This window comes from Haliotis rufescens, unplaced genomic scaffold (assembly GCF_023055435.1).
Source record: "Haliotis rufescens isolate VD_foot unplaced genomic scaffold, xgHalRufe1.0.p SCAF_4, whole genome shotgun sequence".
NCBI lineage: Eukaryota > Metazoa > Mollusca > Gastropoda > Lepetellida > Haliotidae > Haliotis > Haliotis rufescens.
The window spans coordinates 39,008,592-39,029,926 of NW_025964112.1; the positions used below are offsets into that span (position 1 = coordinate 39,008,592).

Consider the following 21,335-nt stretch of genomic DNA (forward strand, 5'->3'; position numbering starts at 1 on the left):
AATCGACATCCGGTTCGTAAACTGTCGTGCAGAGTTCGCTTGATTGTAGGACGTGCAAGGCATGTGTCAACTTGAGTCGTCAACATATACTTTCCGAATCTTTTCATGTTTTTAAACAAGGTGCTCACGTGATTTGATGCACGTCGCGAAGTAAGACCCGTTTTATTACTATATAGATCTTGATTATCGATCAGATCGTCTTGACTGGGCGCCGCCATTTTGTTTGAAGCAAATGCAAGTGGTACTGTAACAGTTTATCAAGGGTGGAAACGTGACTTTTACAGTCAGTTAACTCCCTTGTCTCGGGAAAAATGGTTGGGTTTTGCTACACATAGCCTTCCAATTGTTGGTGTGGTGTTCTTCAACATGTTATGTATATGGTTGAAACACTTATAAGGTGGGATAAAAACTCTTAAATACATCATGAATAAATACGAACAGAAAGAAATACAAAGATGGACGGATTTATTCACTTTACAAAATGATTTATAAATACTTCTATGTACAAGATCGGTATAAATTGACCCCAAAATAATATAATGTTTATCATTCAAACTCAACATATGTCACTGAGTTGGAGAATTACTCAAAGGTTACTTCCTAAATAAGGAGTGAGTGAGTATGGTTGTACGCCGCATTTAGGAATATTACAGCAATATCATCGCTCTGGGGGGGGGGGGGGGAGAACACCAGAAATGGACTTCACACATTGTACCCATGCATGTGGGGAATCGAACCTGGGCCTTGGTGTGTAGAAAGCTTTCACCATTTGGCCACCCCACCGCCCAATAGTGAATAAAAGCAGAGACCATAAAATAGATTTGATTTTATGGTCTCTGGTATAAGGTAGTTTTAACCTCACTTTGACCAGTATTTAAGGTATCTTTAGTGAGGAGACCATGAATCATGCTGCAGTTGAAATCAAGGAGTTTAAACCATTACAATGACATCAATCTGTTGTGCCAGTTGATTCTGAGCCAGCAACTCATTGGTCATTCTGAAAGTGCATTTGAACATGTAAAACTGATGCAATCATAGATCTTGCAAAATTATAGAGATATCTACATCAACCCTAACATGGTTTTAAGTAAGAGAAATCACTCAAATCTGTTGATTGTCAAGATTTCCCCATTACATAAAGATAAGAACAAGATACTGATGTGGCAGATCTTTGAACCCATAGCCAGCAGATCTTGGCATCACTTGTAGTGCCATTGGCCACAGAGTTATGCTCTGTTTTGGTTTGGTTTGTTTAACGTTGTTTAATATTCCAGCTAAATGACGGCGGTCTGTAAATAATCGAGTCTGGACCAGACAATCCAGTGATTGACATCATGCGCATTGATCCATGCAATTGAGATCGATGACATGCATCAACCAAGTCAGCGAGCCTGACCACCCTATCCCGTTAGTAGCCTCTCATGACAAGCATAGACGCCTGTTACGGCAAGCATGGGTTGCTGAAGACCGATTCTAACCCAGATCTTTCATGCTTTGTAATCTTACTGCTGAGAGTTTCGGCCGAACTTTGTTGAGAAGGTAATATTCCTTAGATGCAAGCCCCCAAACAACACAAAACCATTAATCTATAAGTCATATATATCGTTTGGATAATGATAATGTTGCTCTGGGAATGATATCTGAAGACAAAGGTGAGCATTGACATCGGACCTAGTTGTTTTCATCTTCCTGGAACGTATGAAACGACGAAAGAAAAGCAATGTTGTTGTTGTTTCTACTAGAAGATGATATCCTCCTGGTACATCTCAAAATCTGCCGCCTCCTCATCTTCCTCGCCCAGTCTCTTCCACCAGGGGAGCTGTAGCCGCTTCATCGTCTCTACATGGTTGGAGCGAGCCTTGGCACCAACTGGCACCGATCTGCTGGTGTACATGTGGACATCCTTCTGTGTCACAGACTTCAGGGGCGGTGCCACTGCATGTAGTTTAAAAAGAAATACACAGAACTCAGATAGAACATATATAACTCCATGGAACATGGAACTCAGAAATTGTGGGGCATCTATCAATCATGCGATGAAATATTCAACTAGGAAAGTTGGGTAAAGTGGAATTTGTTTAGTATATGGGTTATCCGTTGGTTGAGACAAGTTCAGATATTAGATAGTACTAATGGCAAATATGTTGGACAAGTCTTTAGCTTTACCTTGGTGAAAACAATACATAGGGATTATTACACTCACATGTGTGTCACACTGATTTTACAAAACGAGTGTCAGAATTCTTGTATTTCCCGAGCAAGAGCAAGGGTATTACCTGAATTCTTCCACAAGTTCTGTACAATCAGTATGACACTGTGAGTGTAATAATTTCTTTAGTACCAATTACTTCTTAATCCTTGAGCTCCCCTTTAGAAAAATGCAGTGATCACCACCACTGTCCTAGAAACCACAATTTGTCAAATGACATCAACAATCTTCAGCTTTGACGTTGTTTCTAGTATGACGTCATTCCGACCTTATGTCTCAATAAGATTTGAATGTCATCAACAATGCTGTCCGGATGACAGAAACGATACACTGGTGTGCGAGAAGTGACATTTGCACTAGTCCACATATGATTTTATAACTCGGTCATTTCTAAACCTATGGGTAATAAATCAAATGATGAAGCTTGAGTTCTTGAGAATCATTGTATTATTGTGGAATAAGCAGTATTTCAGCAAAATTGTACACATTAAATATTCCTCAAGACATTTCAAGACGCCCTCCCAAGCGTTTATCATATCACAAGTCTAGAATAACATTATATTTTCTATCTTCAATTGATCTCCATCAACCCACAAAAACTTTTTCCATCTAAATCTTTTTCTAAAAATTATTGAGATAATTTTTATAATGACCCTTACACAGTATGAGCTCCGAATCGGTGTCAAGACGAGCAATGAGGGCATCTCGCTGTTGCTGTGTGCGTCGCTGTGAGCGCACACTGGCATAATGATGATGTAGCATCTCGGCAGCCTTTGTGTGAATCTCCAGCAGCTCCTCGGGGGTCTTACTGGGAGTCTGGAAGACAAACGGTTCCTCAGATGAGTTAGTGGGTAACTGAGTGTGGCATGCAGTAGTCAGATACAAGGCTTATTTCTGTAACAGTGGCAAGTGGTCAGTTTTTACAAGATTGATCCATGCAATCAGGGCTTGATGAATTTTACCAGTGATCAGTTATATCTAAAAGCTGGTCTTCTCAACTAGTGACTACAGAGCTATCCACAGAACCAAGTTCCAAAAGCAATGGAGTAAACTGACTATACAAGTCCACTTTCCACCCTTGCTGGAATTATGGAGTTATATTTTGGCTGGACGAACGAGTCTATGTGTAGTCCAATCATAATTGTGTAACAAAATCGACATCTGGTTTGATGCACTTCGAGAAGTAAGACCAGTTGTATCACAAAACAGATTTTGATCATCGATCAGATCGTCTTGACTGGGTGTCGCCATTTTGTTTAAAGAAAATGCAAGTGATATGAGAGTTGGAATCTGACTGGTCAACAGGAGGGACATAAGTCGTAATAGCCACTGGTGGCGCTATGATCGAGCCCATAAATTCCAGCCTAGTTCGGCAAGGGTGGAAACTGGACTTTTACAGTCACTTAACTCCCTTGCCTCATGAAGATGACACAGAACTAGCACAGAGGCGGATCCAGGATTTTGAAAAAATGACTGCTGTACATAATACCCAAGTAACAAAGTGACATGGCTGATGGGAAAGTCAACATGTAACTGAAAACATGAACACTGCACTCCACCTCTGGATCCTCCAGAGTAGCAAATGGTGAAATCCTATAAATCACAACAGAATAAAGCGTACACTGCTGACATTGTTGAACTAAATACCATGTGCATGGGTGAATTGTAATTCCACAAACAGTCATTAACATTGACTTCTAGTTGGTGCTTGTAGATCACCTTTTTGGGTGAGACATTGAAACATGTTGAAAGATGTGCACATGATCTTGAAGCTCCCACATTGTGACTATGTCAAAGCCCCCAAACAAAGACATATTACACATTAAAAATGGGTTATGGACTTAGTCTGGACAATAAGCTTGGAGGTATGGAATGAGTTCAAAGATTGATGTTTTGTGGATGTAAGTGTTAAACCCAAATTTGAAATTTTTGGCATGCTTGGTGCATGTAGACATAAATATGAGGTTGCATTTTTCAAAAATAGATTGCACTGGTGCATGTTTTGTATAATCAAGCCCTGATCATACAACTTGGAAGTACTCTAAATCAACTTATCATACAGACTCAAATCCTACTTGGAGAGAAGCTGGACATTTCTTAACCATTGCTACATGAATGTGTTTTCATTAAAATCATAAATATTGGTGTGAATATATCATCTTGTAAATTTAAAAGAACATATGAATTATAATAAGCAAATTTTGTCAAGTCTCCCAGAAAAGGATACTTTGTATTCAGTCCTAGTTTCATTTCACAATGTAAGGGACATAACTCTCATCAAGCCAAGCCATTTCAAATAAGGGAGATTGTCTTTAAGCTTTATGACACAGGAGTAACTGTTTCTTCTAACTCATAAAAGAATACTGAAATAATTAAAGAAATTTAATAGTACAATAATCATGATGATCGATACCCACCCTAACTTTGGGGTGGAGTTGGAAAGTGGTCAAAAGCGCCAGGTGCCAAGAACGTATCCCGCTCGTGACCAGGCAGTTATTCCATGGACCAGCAATGTTTTCAGGTGTTGTCACTACAACTACTGAACAGTACATTCACCCTGTGCACTCAAAGAATCCACTCATCCGTAGATGACTAGAGGATGGAAACACGAATACGTAAATACACCCGAAACTCAAAACTGTGGTGTCACTCTGGGCAAGTGACTTAGCTCAAATGCACCTCTGTTCACCTTACAGGAAATGCCTGATATGTGAGGTGGATGTGAAAACCTTCTGGTGCCTGTTGGCAGCATGGGTTGTATACTCCCCAGGTAGTTGAAAATGATAATTGAATGCATACAGATACATTAATTGGGGAACAAATAAACCATATCAGAGATATCTCGATAAGATGTCTTGATGTCTGTTTCATATAATAATTCATGGACAGTACAATATCAGAGTTAAAAGTATAATGACAAGTTGGTGCAGAATGATTCCTTCATGGTATACATACAAGACAATTTGTGCAGCATGCTTTTTTCCAACTTTATGACAGCGGACCGTAACTACTCAAATCTGGACCAGACAATCCAGTGATAGATATTATGAACATCACTTCCCGTTTGGGACATCCATCTATTTGCCACATATAACCAGCATAGGTTCTATGGACTACTTCCAACCCGGAACCTCCACAGGGAGCCTACTGTGTACATGGTAAACATACAGCCGGACCCACACAAGTACTCACCGGGTTGCTCTCCCGCCAGTTCTCAATCTGCTGATGCAGCTCTAACCGCTTCACGTCAGTGAGGCCAGGGGGTTTGAGGGAGATGGTGACATCTTCCCGCCTCTTGTCCAGCCGGTCCATCCACCTCCGCACCTACAGAGTGAGAAAGCAAGTAGGGGGAATCAAACAATAATCAACCAAACTAGGAGCATGATGTGCAATTTCTTGTTGTATCAGAAATACATAATTGTGAGAGATCTTAGCACTACAGCCTAATCATATTGACAGTTTCAAAAAGTTTCAAGATCGTTTCACTTACATAGGGACGAACATGCACGTGTGTGTGGCTGCTTGTACTAGTCCGGACTTATGCCTGTTTAACAGTGCTAGCCCACTGAGATACCATGCCGCAGTTTAACATGGATATGCCACTCAGACACAATACCGACCCCGAGCAAACCAATACATGTACTATCTTTTAACGTCTTTTGGTATGACACGACCTGGATTTCAAACCACCAACCTTCCACTCTCCTGGCTGAGGCTCTGTTCACTACACCAAGGAGGCAGTCACTGTACTGGAGCAGTACACTTGCACTTACTAGGGTCAAGTACCATGTACACTATGGAATACTGAAACCCTAAGTCAATGTTCTTTTTCCTTTTTGTTTGTTTAATGCTTAAAACATTCCAGCTGAAGAAGAGGCAGCTCGCAAAAAATAATGGATCAAACCAGTGACTGATATTGTCAGCAACAGTCTACGCCACCAGGGTATGATGACACACCATCGACTAAGTCACCAAGCCGAACCACCCTATCAATGAAGTCACCTTGTACATCAACCACAGGTTACTTGGGACTCGGACCCAGCAAACCAGTACAAAGCTGAGAGCTGGTCTTGAGAAGCAGGACCAAACAGGCACATTAAACAGGTCATCTTTTCAAGGCCAAAATGGGGTACAAAAATATTAACATGGGAGCATGCCAGAAAAGGCTAATCTGGTGGTAGGATTTATAACATGACAGTACCAGTGACACAAATATTGATTAGACAAATTTACAAATCATGTATCAATCACAAAAGAGTGACCAAGAGTAATTTGGACAGTACATACTGTTCTCTGTATCTTTATGACAGCCTTGACCTGTCGTGCGACCTCCTGACGACCTGGAAGTCGATTCCTCTCTTTGTGGCCCCTCCACATTGTTTGAATCTTGACAGCGGCATCAGATTGTTCTCTCTGCAGAAACCTGGGTATCTGCACTGAAGACACACAACAATAATCAAATAAGGGTGACTAGTGGAAGCATTGTTACTGTTGCAATAGTATTGTGATAGATACAATACTGTCATGATAAATTCCGGGGTAGAATAGGTCTTCAGCAACCCATGCTTGCCATAAAAGGTGACTATGCTTGTCGTAAAAGGTGACTAACGGGATCGGGTGGTCAGGCTCGCTGACTTGGTTGATGCATGTCATCGATCCCAATTGCGTGGATCGATGCTCATGATATTAATCACTGGATTGTCTGGTCCAGACTCGATTATTTACAGACCGCCATCATATAGCTGGATTATTGCTGAGTACGGTGTTAACCAACAAACCAACCAACTGTAATAATACCACAGAAACAGGAACTCAATAGTTTAAAGAATATGTTTACTATTCTATCATGAAAATTTTCTGGCTTTGTTTGATATGATGCAGGGCTCGATTTAAGGAACGTGATTTACCTGCACCAGGTGTATGTTGACATAAAAACCAAGTTGCACAAACAAAACCAGGTAGCACCCTGGTCCCATAATTTTATCAAAGTTAAAACAGGCCAGTCTGCTGCCAGTGTGACATAAATAAATGATGTATTGCTGTAAGACATAACATGTGCAGTATTAAGCCAGCGGACCAATGGCGACTCATAAAGTGTAAGAATATACAACCCCAGCAACCCATGCTTGTTATAAGAGGCAACTAATTATATCGGGTGGTCAGGTTCAGAGACATGTTTGATTGCATCTAGTAGTATCCCAATTGAATAAATCAATGTTCATGACATCAATCATTGGTCCAGACGTGACTTGACGGGGGTGAGTGAGTGATTATTGCGTAATGCCACATCAGCAATCTTGCAGCTATTTGCGGCGAGTACTGTGAATCGTAAAATCAATAATCTCCAAATAATGTGACCGTTGGCCCCTAGCCAAAAATGCGCCTCAATATGAATGCGACATCCCCCTCCTCTCAAGCATGAGTGGATTGCTGCTAAATAAACAGTGATGTGGAATACATAGTTGTTTGTTTTCAGTGTATGTCTAAGTTGGTATTTCTGCTATCCCAAATGTCTTATTGTTGATATAAATGCGATGTTTAATAACACGAGCAAAGACCAATTGCATTTTTCGCATTTAATTCATGCTTGCGTTAATTTCAAGATTTACAGCATATAACAGGAGTATGGCATTAAACAAACAAACACATAAGACAAATCGATGATATGTTACCTGCTGGCATTATTTCTATCAAGTGGAGGCGTCTCTCCTTGAACTCCCTCATGATCCGCTGTCTGTTAAGTTTCAGATGGTGGTAAAACTCGGCATCTATCTTCGTCTGTTCTCGGAACCGTTCTTCTTTCTCCTTCTTGAGTCTAGTGAAACAACCAAACATATCAAAACATCACAAGTCCGAGAGTGAATATTGTTCTACAGAGTAATTAGCTAACACAAGCACAGATACATATATTTAGAAAAGTGGGGGTCGATGAAAATACAAAAATTGCACATAATTCAGGCAACAATTTATGTGGTATCCCAATGTCTGCGACTTGTAAGGGGCAACACAACATGTGGCTGTCGAGCATGGAGATGAGCTGCAATTTCTAATCGTCTGACCCATGACTCGTACTTCAATAGCCTGATGAAAGTTTGCAGCAACTTCATTAACCGTCTGAGCTTGATTTTCGTAGAGCCTGGTTTCGGATCAGTTGATCCTGTACTCTTGTACTCCAATATCCATTTAGTCCGCTCTTACAACATGCATTAGGTACACGGGGGCTATTTTGCCTCCGAAAACACACAGGGAGATATGAAATTTAACTAACCTGTACGTTCTCTGAAACTTCTTGAAAGCCGCATTTGCCCTCCTAAGTTTGATTCTTGTAATGCATCCCTTCCAACATGCTTGCAGATAGATTGCTGCCAGATGGTATTTCTGGAAGGAGGGATGAAGAGTTACAAAGATGGATGGACTGCTGGTTTACAATCGCAGCAAACCCTGCAGGATCACTATTGTAAAGTGAGGCAGTAGACCTTTAACCACCATTAACAGTGCTTATTCAGATATATTCCAGCCAGACAGCCGTTTGTCAGTCCGTTTAAAAAGTTGTCAGTCAAGAATTCTCTTACACTGGACTGAACAATGAAGACAAACAACTACAGGTGAGAATAATGAAATCCATGCATTGTTGATCTATGCATGGAATAATTATTGCAAGTTTTGAGCTATATATTAAGATTGGGCCAAAATAAACTCACAACATAAGTCCATATTCTCTATTTTATTAAGTAAACCTTCCAAAAGTATTCAATCAGGCCATTCGACATGCATGTTGACTGTCCAAGACAGAAGCCGTCTCGGACTGTTGGGAAGCTAGGTATTCTAAACACTGCTCAGCCCCCTAAGTAGCGACCATTTTGGTCGCCAATGCAACTCAAATCTATGATTGGTGACCTAAATCTATCTACTGCTCGCCACTTGGCTACCTACAAGTTAACATAACTGGCAACAATATCTGTTTGAGATATGAATAGACAGTCATTGGAAATGTTGTTTACGAACTCATGTTTGTGAGGCAAATGTCGAATACATAATTAATAATAAGATTTCATATGACAGTCTTTATTTATTTAAGAATTGACTTTCACTTTGTGTGAGTTCACCGCCATAGAGTAAGAGCCAAACTGAATCAACGTCGGAGCTTGCGACCAAGGTTTTGGTTGAAAATGAGTGAGTGAGTGAGTGAGTGAGTGAGTGAGTGAGTGAGTGAGTGAGTGAGTTGGCTTTAACGCCGCTTTTAACATTATTCCAGTTATATCACGGCGTGTCAGCTTAATGTGGGAGAAAAGCCCAAACTGATGTGGGTCTCAGACGTTAACCACTTCGGTGAAACCCTAGAGCATGGGTATGTGCTGACAGACCAAGAAACATAATCGGGGCGAACCAGGATTCGAACCCACAATCATAGGTTTCTGGCATGCCCAAGGGACGCAACTCTGCACAGCGAATCACTGCGACTTAGATGACTGGGCCACCCGTGCCCCCTGCTTGAAAATGGAACATGCTATGAGGGTATACTTTTATATTCCTGAGAGTATAACCATGGTGACACTTCACAATATGTTTCATTTTCAGTTTTTGACACAAAATCAGTCAGGTCATACATTGTAGCCATCAGATCCTGCTTGTTTTTAGTTTGTTGTTTAACGCTGCACTCAGCAATATTCCAGCTATATGACGGCGGTCTGTAAATAATCAAGTCTGGACCAGACAATCCAGTGATTGACATCATGAACATTGATCCACGCAATTGGGATCGATGACATGCATCAACCAAGTCAGCGAGCCTGACCACTCGATCTCGTTAGTCGCCTTTTATGACAAGCACAGTCGCCTTTTATGGCAAGCATGGGTTGCTGAAGACCTATTCTAACCCGGATCTTCACGGGTCCGATCCTGCTTGTAGTGGGCTTGATGTATAGGAAAAAACATGCCTCCAAGGTTTTGGTTGAAAACACAAGAGATTTCCCAACTGCGGAGTGTTTACATTTTTAACCCAAACCAAGGGGTAGTGTTTTCTCTGGCTTATAAATCGCCAAAAGAGTTTAATTTGAAACAAAACTCCAATTTACATTTGGCACATTATAACAAGACAATTGTAAAGCCTGTTCATGTATACAACTGTTGGCGAAAGCAGTCGGTGCATGAGAAATTACTGAAAATGTAAAACCACAAACCAAAACCGAGGAGTGTTTTATCCAACTTATGAACCGTTTAAATGTGCAAGAAAAACTAGAAAAAGTATGAAAACCTTTTAGTGAGGTGAGGTGAAATTGGGTTTAACGTCGCGTCCAAGATTATTGCACTTATATATAGCGAAGTGCATGCATGGGTGTGTGTGTGTGTGTGTGTGTGTGTGGCTTGTACTAGTCCAGACTGATGCCGATTTATAGTGCTAGCTCACTGAGATACCATGTCATAGTTTAACATGAATACCCCACTCAGACACACTATACTGACTCCAAGCCGACCAGTCCTTGTTTTAACCCCTTAATGCCGAGCACCAGACAGGGTAACAACAAGTACCATCTTTTAACATCTTTTGGTATGACGCGGCCACGGATCGAACCCCGGAGCGTTCTGTGGACGCTCTACCACTAGTCCACGGAGGTGGTCACCTTTAAGTGAAAAAATACAGAATGTCACGGTATAAAGAGAATTTGATCAAAGCGAGCATGCAGGAGAAAGACCAGAGTAAGAGAAAAGTGACAGTAGGTTTATTAAAGCATGGGGTACTAAGGACCTGACTCAGGTCACACACCTCCATCTCTGCCTTTTTAGCACTTCCAGTGTCGAGGAGAACCAACAGCTGCTTCAGCTCTCTGGCAAACCCCTTGCCATGCCACTTCCCTAGTAATGGCCGTAGACCCCTGAAATGGGAGACATTACACTGACAAGACTGACCTCATATTGAAACTAAAACAATTAATTTGGAATGTTTTGTGAGATGTTCAACTACTGTTTAGTGAGTGAGTATGGTTTCACGCCTCTTTTAGCAATACACCAGCAATATCACAGCGGGGGACACCAGAAAAGGGCTTCCCTCACATTAAAAGCTGCCTATGTTATCTGCACGTTTCCGAGGCTGATGAGACTTACTTGTATCTTGTACACAGGACATCCACGATCAGTCTGAATGCATCACAGATCTTCAAGATACACTTGGTAGCTGCCCTGAAGAAACAACATCAGTTCACAACCAAGACATTCTAAACTGGGATATCACAAATGATGCATTCTCCATTCTGCTTCAGACACTCAAAATGACAGCGAACATGATTTATACATGGAGTTCATACCTGATCATTGAAATGGACTAGTATAACTAGAATGTATTTTTACTCAAATACATGTGTCTCTCCCATACTTTTTTTATACATTAGTTCAAGTTGTTACTGCAAATGTGTTTGCAAGTCTGAAAAACAATAATAGCAATTATAGCCGAGAAAGATAATGGTTTCACACAGAAATATTCATTAAAGCAGAGTTTTGGTGGGAAACAAACACTACTTATTTGAAATTTAGTCCGAATTGTTTCCATGGAAACACAACAAATTAAAAAAATTAAAAATATGAAAAGGCCATACTTGAGCATACATATGCTCATTGCACATGTATAGTTTCATGCAAATGTATTCATTAGTTTGAGAGTTAGGGCTCGGAAACAAAGCCTAGAGTTGTTTGAGGCGAAGTCCAAATAGTTTCCAAGGAAACATAACAAACTAAAATATAGACAAATTTCAAAATAGCAAAAGGCACCTGTGAAGCTGATGAGAAATGCATATCTCAAGTTTCATTAAAATATGTTGAACGGTTTTCAAGTTATGGCCCAGAAACGAACCCTACCCTTGCTTGAGACTAAGTCGAAATTGTTTCCAGGAAATCATAAAAAAATAACATTTTGAAAAAATTAAAAACAGCACAAGCCACCACTTAAGCTGATGAGCAATGCATATGTGTATTTAAAACATGAGAACAGTAATAAAAAAATCATGAAAAAATATGTTTTCACTTTTAAAGTCTACTGTATGCTAACTTTAATACCCAAATATCATTAGAAAAGCATTCACATCTCAATTATTGCTGGAGGATGAAGCATGTTTGGCATGTACAAGATTAATGGGGATTGCCACACTATTCTGACAGGCCAAGATGAGAGGGCAGGGATGGGGCATGTTAATTATGTCAGTTACGGAGACTCTTACTTACGCTCCAACAGCCACATTGTTGTTTACTGAGATCTTGTAAATCAGTTCATCCAAGATGCTGTAGACGATTTTCTGGTCAATTTGTGACAAAGCAACACTGAAATAATACAAAAATAAATAAGAGCTTGGTACATACTGGTACTGGTAATCCATAAGGCAACAAAGTGTTCATTTCTCTACACCAATGTTTAGGATGATCAGTACCACATCTGTAAAGGACAGCCTCTGTACAGGACACCACCTGTACAGGACACCCTCTGTACAGGACTCTGTAAAGGACACTATACAGGACATCTTCTGTAAAGGACACTATACAGGACACTATACAGGACACCCTCTGTACAGCACACCATGTGTACAGGACACCCTCTGTGTAGCATGTCATCTGTACAGGACACCCTCTGTACAGGACACCCTCTGTACAGTACACTATACATGACAACATGTGTACAGGACACCCTCTGTACAGGACACCCTCTGTGTAGGGCACCATCTATACAGGACACCCTCTCTACAGGACACTATACAGGACACCTTGTGTACATGACACCATGTGTACAGGAGACCCTCTGTACAGGACACTATACATGACACCATGTGTATAGGACACCCTCTGTACAGGACACCATGCGTATAGGACACCCTCTGTACAGGACATCCTCTGTACAGGACACCCTCTGTACAGGACACTATACATGACACCATGTGTACAGGACACCCTCTGTACAGGACACCCTCTATACAGGACACCCTCTGAACAGGGCACCCTCTGTGTAGGGCACCATCTATACAGGACACCATCTATACAGAACACCCTCTGTACAGGACACCCTCTGTACAGGACACCCTCTGTACAGGACACCCTATGAACAGGACACCCTCTGTACAGGACACCCTCTGTGTAGGGCACCATCTATACAGGACACCCTCTCTACAGGACACTATACAAGACACCTTTTGTACATGACACCATGTGTACAGGAGACCCTCTGTACAGGACACTATACATGACACCATGTGTATAGGACACTCTCTGTACAGGACACCATGCATATAGGACACTCTCTGTACAGGACATCCTCTGTACAGGACACCCTCTCTACAGGACACTATACATGACACCATGTGTACAGGACACCCTCTGTACAGGACACCCTCTATACAGGACACCCTCTGAACAGGGCACCCTCTGTGTAGGGCACCATCTCTACAAGACACCCTCTCTACAGGACACTATACAGGACACCTTGTGTACAGGACACCATATGTACAGGACACCCTCTGAACAGGGCACCCTCTGTGTAGGGCACCATCTATACAGGACACCCTCTGTACAGGACACCCTCTGTACAGGACACTATACATGACACCATGTGTACAGGACACCCTCTGTACAGGACACCCTCTATACAGGACACCCTCTGAACAGGGCACCCTCTGTGTAGGGCACCATCTATACAGGACACCATCTATACAGAACACCCTCTGTACAGGACACCCTCTGTACAGGACACCCTCTGTACAGCACACCCTATGAACAGGACACCCTCTGTACAGGACACCCTCTGTGTAGGGCACCATCTATACAGGACACCCTCTCTACAGGACACTATACAAGACACCTTTTGTACATGACACCATGTGTACAGGAGACCCTCTGTACAGGACACTATACATGACACCATGTGTATAGGACACCCTCTGTACAGGACACCATGCGTATAGGACACCCTCTGTACAGGACACCCTCTGTACATGACACCATGCGTACAGGACACCCTCTGTACAGGACACTCTCTATACAGGACACCCTCTGGACAGGACACCCTCTGTGTAGGGCACCATCTCTACAGGACACTCTCTCTACAGGACACTATACAGGACACCTTGTGTACATGACACTATGTGTACAGGAGACCCTCTGTACAGGACACTATACATGACACCATGTGTATAGGACACCCTCTGTACAGGACACCATGCGTATAGGACACTATACATGACACCATGTGTACAGGACACCCTCTGTACAGGACACCCTCTGTACAGGACACCCTCTAAACAGGACACCCTCTGTGTAGGGCACCCTCTGTGTAGGGCACCATCTCTACAGGACACCCTCTCTACAGGACACTATACAGGACACCTTTTGTACAGGACACCATATGTACAGAACACCCTCTGTGTAGGGCACCATCTATACAGGACACCCTCTGTGTAGGACACCATCTATACAGGTCACCCTCTGAACAAGGCACCCTCTGTGTAGGGCACCATCTATACAGGACACCATCTATACAGAACACCCTCTGAACAGGGCACCCTCTGTGTAGGAAACCCTCCATACAGGACACAATCAATACAGGACAACCTCTGAACAGAGCACCCTCTGTGTAGGACACCCTCCATACAGGACACCACCTATACAGGACACCCTCTGTACATTGGTTGCACAGAGGAAACACTCAACCATGTTGTCAGTCAAAGTGATGGAATCCCAACCTAAGGTGGCTATTATCTTGAACATTTTGCTAACAGTCAAGCAAGTGATTACTGTCAGCCATATTCCACCTAACACTGATTGAGTACAGGCCAGGCAAACCAGTGTTGGATAGCATGAGCAAGCAGCATCTGGGTATGATGATATACAACGAACCAGGTAACACATTATAACACCTGATAATCAGTTTTGTCATCTATTACAGGCACTGGTTACTTGGACATTGCAAGACCCACATGGTTGAATGTTTACCCTAGGAGGAACACCCCTTTATACAACTTTACAATTGTCTCTGGCAGGAGGAGTCAAGAGAAGAATGACAGTGTGCACAAAGGCAGAGCAATCAAATCTAACCCTTATGTGTTTTCATCTCACACAAAACCACCTTGCAACTGTGATACCTTCAAGAAAAGTCTGACAATTTTAACTCAATGATGGAGGCATGGTGTGAAGAAGTGTGTCCTTTAGGCATACCAGAAACCTTTTGATCCTGGGTTCAAATTCCAGTTCCCCCTGAGTATGTTTCTAGGTTTCTCAGCATCATACCTGTGCTTGAGGTTTTCACCAAAGTGGTAAATGTCTAACACCTGCATCACTTCCGGCTTTCCTCCCACATTAAACTCACACACTAGATATAACTGGAATACTGTTCAAACCGGTGTTGAACAAAACTCGCTAACAAACAAAACGATACTCTTCTAAAAAAACTTACCCATATGCCCTGATAACCTTGTCCATCATGGTGATAACTGCTACCACCGTATCCGGCTCATCTGTTATCAGCAGCTGGAGTAGCCACGGAGACTTCAAAACTGAGAAACAGTTCAAGGATTATGACCTCGTGAATCTTCTTATTATCATATTTAGTAATAATGATCATGCAAATACTGTTCAATGGATTAGTTCACATGCTGCATCATGGCACACTGTGTTAAGTAAATCTGAGCCCGGCTAACCAGTGACCACCTCCACCTGGTCTAGTAGTAGAGCGTCCGCCTTGAGAGCGGAAGGTCAGGGACACAGGTTTGATCCCCGGCCGCATCATACCAAAAGATGTTAAAAGATGGTACTTGTTGTTACCTAGCCTGGCGCTCAGCATTTAGAGGCTAAAACAATGACAGGTCGGCTCAAAGTCAGTATACTGTGGGGTGTTCATGTTAAACTGAGGCATGGTATCTCAGTAGGCTAGCACTATAAATCGGCATTACTCTGGACTAGTACAAGTAGCCACACACAGACGTGCATGCACGTCACTATAAAAGTGCAATAATTTTGGACACGAAGTTAAACCACATTTCACCTCACGAGACTAACTAGTGGTTGATATTATGAGCAACAACCAACACCAAGGCATTACAGTCAGCCAAGTCAGACCAAAACCAATCTAACTTAACTGCCACTTATGGTAAGCCATAGAATAGCTTAACCTACAATGCTCCTACTAACCTCCTATACATAATAAGTTCCCCAGGCAGTTAGACAATTGACTGAGGGGCTGCTTATTAAATTTGTCAGAGATCGAGCACTAGAGAACCAATGATGAAAACAAAACTTTGGGGATAATAGATACATATTAATTAGATACCTTTTCTGGTGTGTTTTCTGAAGAAAATATTGACTGTCATTATCAAGAATAGTACGGGATGGTTATAAAGATTACTTACAGATTCGTCTGGAAGGGGGCACTTATTGGCAAGGTGCGCTGAATAGAGCAAATACGGTATTATATACTGGGTCCTAAAGGCAATGTATGTTCATGAGTGTACTAGAATGCCTTCAATAACAACTTACTCTCAGCAACTAATGTGACATAGCCACTGGCGAGGTACACCACAGACTCCATGATGGCCTTAATGTAACCCGTGTACTCCATCTTCTTCCTCTCCGGCTGGTCCACCTTAAACACAGTTCACCAACATGTCAACAGCTACATGCTTAAACAAAATTGCAAATCATGTAGGTATTATTTTGAATATGTTTAATCATCTAGCCAAAATATAACTCCAAAATATAACACCTAGTTTGGCAAGGGTGAAAACTGGACTTTTATAGTCAGTTAACTCTTTCATAAGAAATAACAGAATTTCAAAACACAATTGTCTTATCATCGATGGCGCGAGAAAATGTATTTAACGAACTGATTTCTCCGATCCTTGTAGTTCATCATATCCACGTTCTACTATATGCATTGTTTGAAAAGTGTATTGCACTATTCCAGTCTACTATGCAGTTCTACTATTCTTTGTGATGACCTACATTATTTTACAGCATGCATATGAATGACTTACATCATCATCATCATCATCATCATCATCATCATCAAGGAAAAAAGCCTACATAACAATGCTGAACAGAGATATTGCTGGTAGTACAAGCATACTTCATCCTGTTTGAGTGCTGTAATCTGGGCCTGTATCCGCCGAGTCAGCAGGAAAATGTAATCAAGCGCTCGAGGCAGATGGTGCTCTTGAAACTGCCGCATCTCTTGACGAGGAAGGTTCAGACCAGAACTTGCCTGACTGCAAATACACACAATTCATGGTTTGGTTTGGTTTGGTTAGTTTTATCATGTGTATAATCCACTACTACTGACTATGGAATTGCCACAGTCATAATGTTGGGATATATACCACTCAAAGACGATAAAGAACAAATGCCATGACAGAATAACTATAGTAATATCAAATAATAAGGTTTCTTTAACTTCTTTTGAGCAGTATACATGATATATAGTGCATACCATATTTGCCATACTAAGGGGATTCCTTATTAAAAGGGGGCACGGGTGGCCCAATCGTCTAAGGCACTCGATTCGCTGTGCAGAGTTGCGTACCTTGGGCACGCCAGAAACATATGATTGTGGGTTCGAATACCGGTTCGCCCAGATTATGTGTCTAGGTTTGTCAGCACCATACCCATGCTCGTGGGTTTCACAGAAGCAGTAAACATCTGAAACCTGCATCACTTCGGGCTTTCCTCCCACATTAAGCTGACACGCCGTGATATAATTGGAATACTGTTAAAAGCGGTGTTAAACCCAACTCACTCACCTTATTTAAACTATACACAATGGATTAAATCTATTTTCAAATATTAAGCGGGAGCGAACAAACTTCGTTCAAATGTTGATGAAAGTAACAGTTTTTTGATAATGATTACAAGGCAATTACCTATATATATATATCACTTCTAAGCTTGTTTTCTGTAAAACAAATCTGCAATATACACAAGAAACTACAGACTGTTATGCAAATTTTCAATTTTAGTAGGGGGCTCTGATGAAGTGAACTTGCATATTGGTTTAGAAGTTGGTTAGTGAGGTGATTCTTGCCGAAGGGGGTTCAGAACGTAGAATACAGTAGAATAGTTTTTAACACTAGGGCAGAGTGTGAAAGCATCTCTGCCTAAGGTGCCATATAAAAACTGATTTAATCTAATGTGCTGTATTGGATTACCTGAGCAAGTCCACCAGCCTGACAGCTGTCCTCCACTCCCCTGGGATGATGCTGAAGTCCTGTCTGAGGACGAGGATGAGCACCTGCAGCAGGTTGTACTCCCATACTTCTCGCCGCAGTCGCACAAAGTCAACCTCACCTGCTTCAGCAGTGTCCAAAATATCTGAAACAGCAGTTCATTAGAGTCCACAACAATTCAGGCAAAAGTCTTTCTATTTTGAAAAACTGTAATTTGAAGCAATAGCTTCAGTTTTCTGTATTTATCATACTAAATCTATCAGGCAATGCAAATGCAGTATGTCTTTTAAACTGTCATGAGTTACAAATCAAAACAGCAAAAGGTCAAAACATTTGGCCAAATTACTCCAGCTGTATGTACCAGTTGTACAGTAAATTGAGAAAGACATTGATATAACAAACACTGAGACATGCAAATTGGTTGGTTTACATATTTGTTAATTTTAACTTGTTACTCACGTGTCCCACATGTTACTGTTGTTCACATAAGTGACAAGTTCATATTTCATAAATGAAATTGTTGTGGTTTGCTACTGTAAGTAAATATTGATTGTCAGGATGGTTAAGAGCTGAAAATAAGTTTGTTGCATCTCAGTATCTGTTGACCGGTTATATAAGATAGCTACACAATAAATCCCAAAGAACAATGAAGAACGAAGCGTGGTTTACTTCATGATAAAACATTGTTCTATCCTGACGTCATTTCTGGAGATTTGAATATGTGCTTGCAACTTGATGACGTCATATATTGGATGACATTATTTTTGAGAGGGAAGTGTCTAGTAAGTTGTTCCACATAGATGTAGCTGGGCTACGTAGACAATCAGTGGCCGAACTATAACAGAGAGATATGACAATCGGTATTGGGAGAAAAGGTACAGATAATCGACGTGAGGATTTGCAGGAAATACCAAACTTGACCGTCCTGTTTGTAAAATGCACTTGTCCGACATTTCCGAGGTTGGATTGCATTCAGAGAGTCATCATCATCATTAAAATTTGGGTAAATACTTTTAAAGCTTGTACATTTCATCAACATCCTTAAGAGGCTGTACATAATGTTGATGTCTCATAAGAAATAAACGACTTGTGGTTGTTGTTTATCACACAATAAAACACTGCAGGGAGAATAAACCACTCGATAAACAACTCCCACTTGTCACTCCTTATTACTTATTATTATTTCTTATGTACAATATTCTCACACGGATTCTTTTTGATGATAAATTGTGTCTGTTGGCAACTTTAAAACAGTAAATATCATTCTGGGAGTATTTCCATTTAACACAGACGAAAGTGGTTGGTAAGCAAAACGAGTAGTGGTACTTAAGTGTAGGCAATTCATGTGTGTGCATTTGGACTTCTATGGAAAAAAAGAGGTTTGGACAAGCTGTAAGTGCTTTTTGGTTCTCATATGGGTTAGACTGGAGTATACCGGACACCTTTAGCAGCTCTGGTAATGGATTTGCAGGAGATCCTTCCCTAGTAGTGATTTCTAAGTTGTTCAGATGCCATTTTTAGCAATCTTGCTAAATTAACAGGGGTCTGGAGGGCTTGTCCCCCACTCAAGTCCATTATGGAACATCTATTTTTCTGCTTATTGTGAGCTTTATACCCCAATATTTCAAATAGTATCAAACACATATGGCCAAATGATATCCAGTATCATGCAAGTGTACCCTCATAAGTGAGGCTTCAGAGTTAAATAGGGGATGTGGGGGTAAAATTATGTGGTTGTTTTTCTTACACTGATAACTTTAAATGATAAACAAATCCAATGCCAAAGAGCTAAAATGCTTTTAGACCATGCCATTATAGATAGCAATCTACTGATCTGCATCCTTATAATACAGCCACATATATGAAGGCATTAAGATCAATCATGGGCAGAGTTTAAAGTGGTTATTTCTGGAACAAAAACTGTAGTTGTAAAGGATGTTCACTCTGAAATGTGAATAAACCTTTTAGCTTCAACAACGTCAGAGGCAGTTTTCTCTCGCGTGTATCTGCAACAAGGTTAGCGAGGTTGATAACTCGTTGGTCTTTTTCTTTATTCGCCATTGTCAGCTTTGATCCATTAATCCCATTAATGTTATTCAACAAGGGTCATCTTTTGGGTACAAGTGTGTTTTCTTTCAAGCGAACCGCGACACAGTTACAAGTTTGATCATGTCAACATAATAGAGTTACTTGCCCTTGTTAGTCGTTTCGGCAAGCTCTTCACAGCGATGGCTAGTCGTCCTCTATCAGAATAACGAAAATAGCACGCACTGTAATGGAGCTTGTCGTGGTTTATTCCTTTGAGTTTCGTGGTTCTTCAAGCTACTAAAAATACACTGTGATCGGGGAAATGGATTGGATTCAAGATATGTGTCATTTATATGCTTCTGTAACACAATGATCTAACCAAAGTACCTTTGATTTCTTTTCGTCTCAAATCACGAAGAAAGCTTTTTGTAGCACCCTCGACGGTTTCAGTCTAAAACAGCCATGTTCCAAAATTGCAATACGACATTCGAATGGCAAAAACTCCGTTTTTACTTTCTAACGCATCGTTAGAAATTGGCGCTAGATTTTATGGTCTTTGTTGGCACTTGTCCTATAGTTCTTGCAAAACGGCCCAATAGTCAAGGTATAATAGGGACTGGTAGAAATTCGCGGAACTCTTAAAAAGGGGTGGATTTCTACCAGTCCTTATTATACCTTTGCAAGAACTATGCGGGTGTGAAAAGTGAGGGATCATATATGGTCCCGAGGCACCAAGAGGGTTAAGGACTAGTGGACTAAAACTTTTAGTTTCTATCGCTGATTTTTACGGCTGTATGAACTATCCCCTGGCAAGAAATACATTAGCACAGCTAGTCTTTCAGGTTTTATACAACGTTTATCTAATGCAAATTTCTTAACATTGAGTATCCGAGCTATTCTAGTTCGAACAAGGG

The 21,335-nt window shown here is 41.2% G+C and overlaps 1 protein-coding gene across 1 annotated transcript; it reads right to left on the reverse strand.

Annotated features, from left to right (window-relative positions):
* Positions 1-1,683: 1,683 nt before the first annotated feature.
* On the reverse strand, positions 1,684-20,594 carry LOC124134671 (IQ calmodulin-binding motif-containing protein 1-like). Its single transcript, XM_046499619.2, has 14 exons — positions 20,355-20,594; positions 18,376-18,538; positions 17,301-17,439; positions 16,712-16,817; positions 15,633-15,732; positions 12,422-12,517; positions 11,312-11,386; positions 10,974-11,082; positions 8,478-8,587; positions 7,882-8,024; positions 6,497-6,645; positions 5,402-5,533; positions 2,869-3,025; positions 1,684-1,935 (listed from the first exon to the last, which is right to left on the reverse strand). Exons 1-14 carry the CDS (start codon positions 20,452-20,454, stop codon positions 1,739-1,741), a joined length of 1,776 nt encoding a protein of 591 aa, XP_046355575.2. The 5' UTR covers positions 20,455-20,594; the 3' UTR covers positions 1,684-1,738.
* Positions 20,595-21,335: the final 741 nt, after the last annotated feature.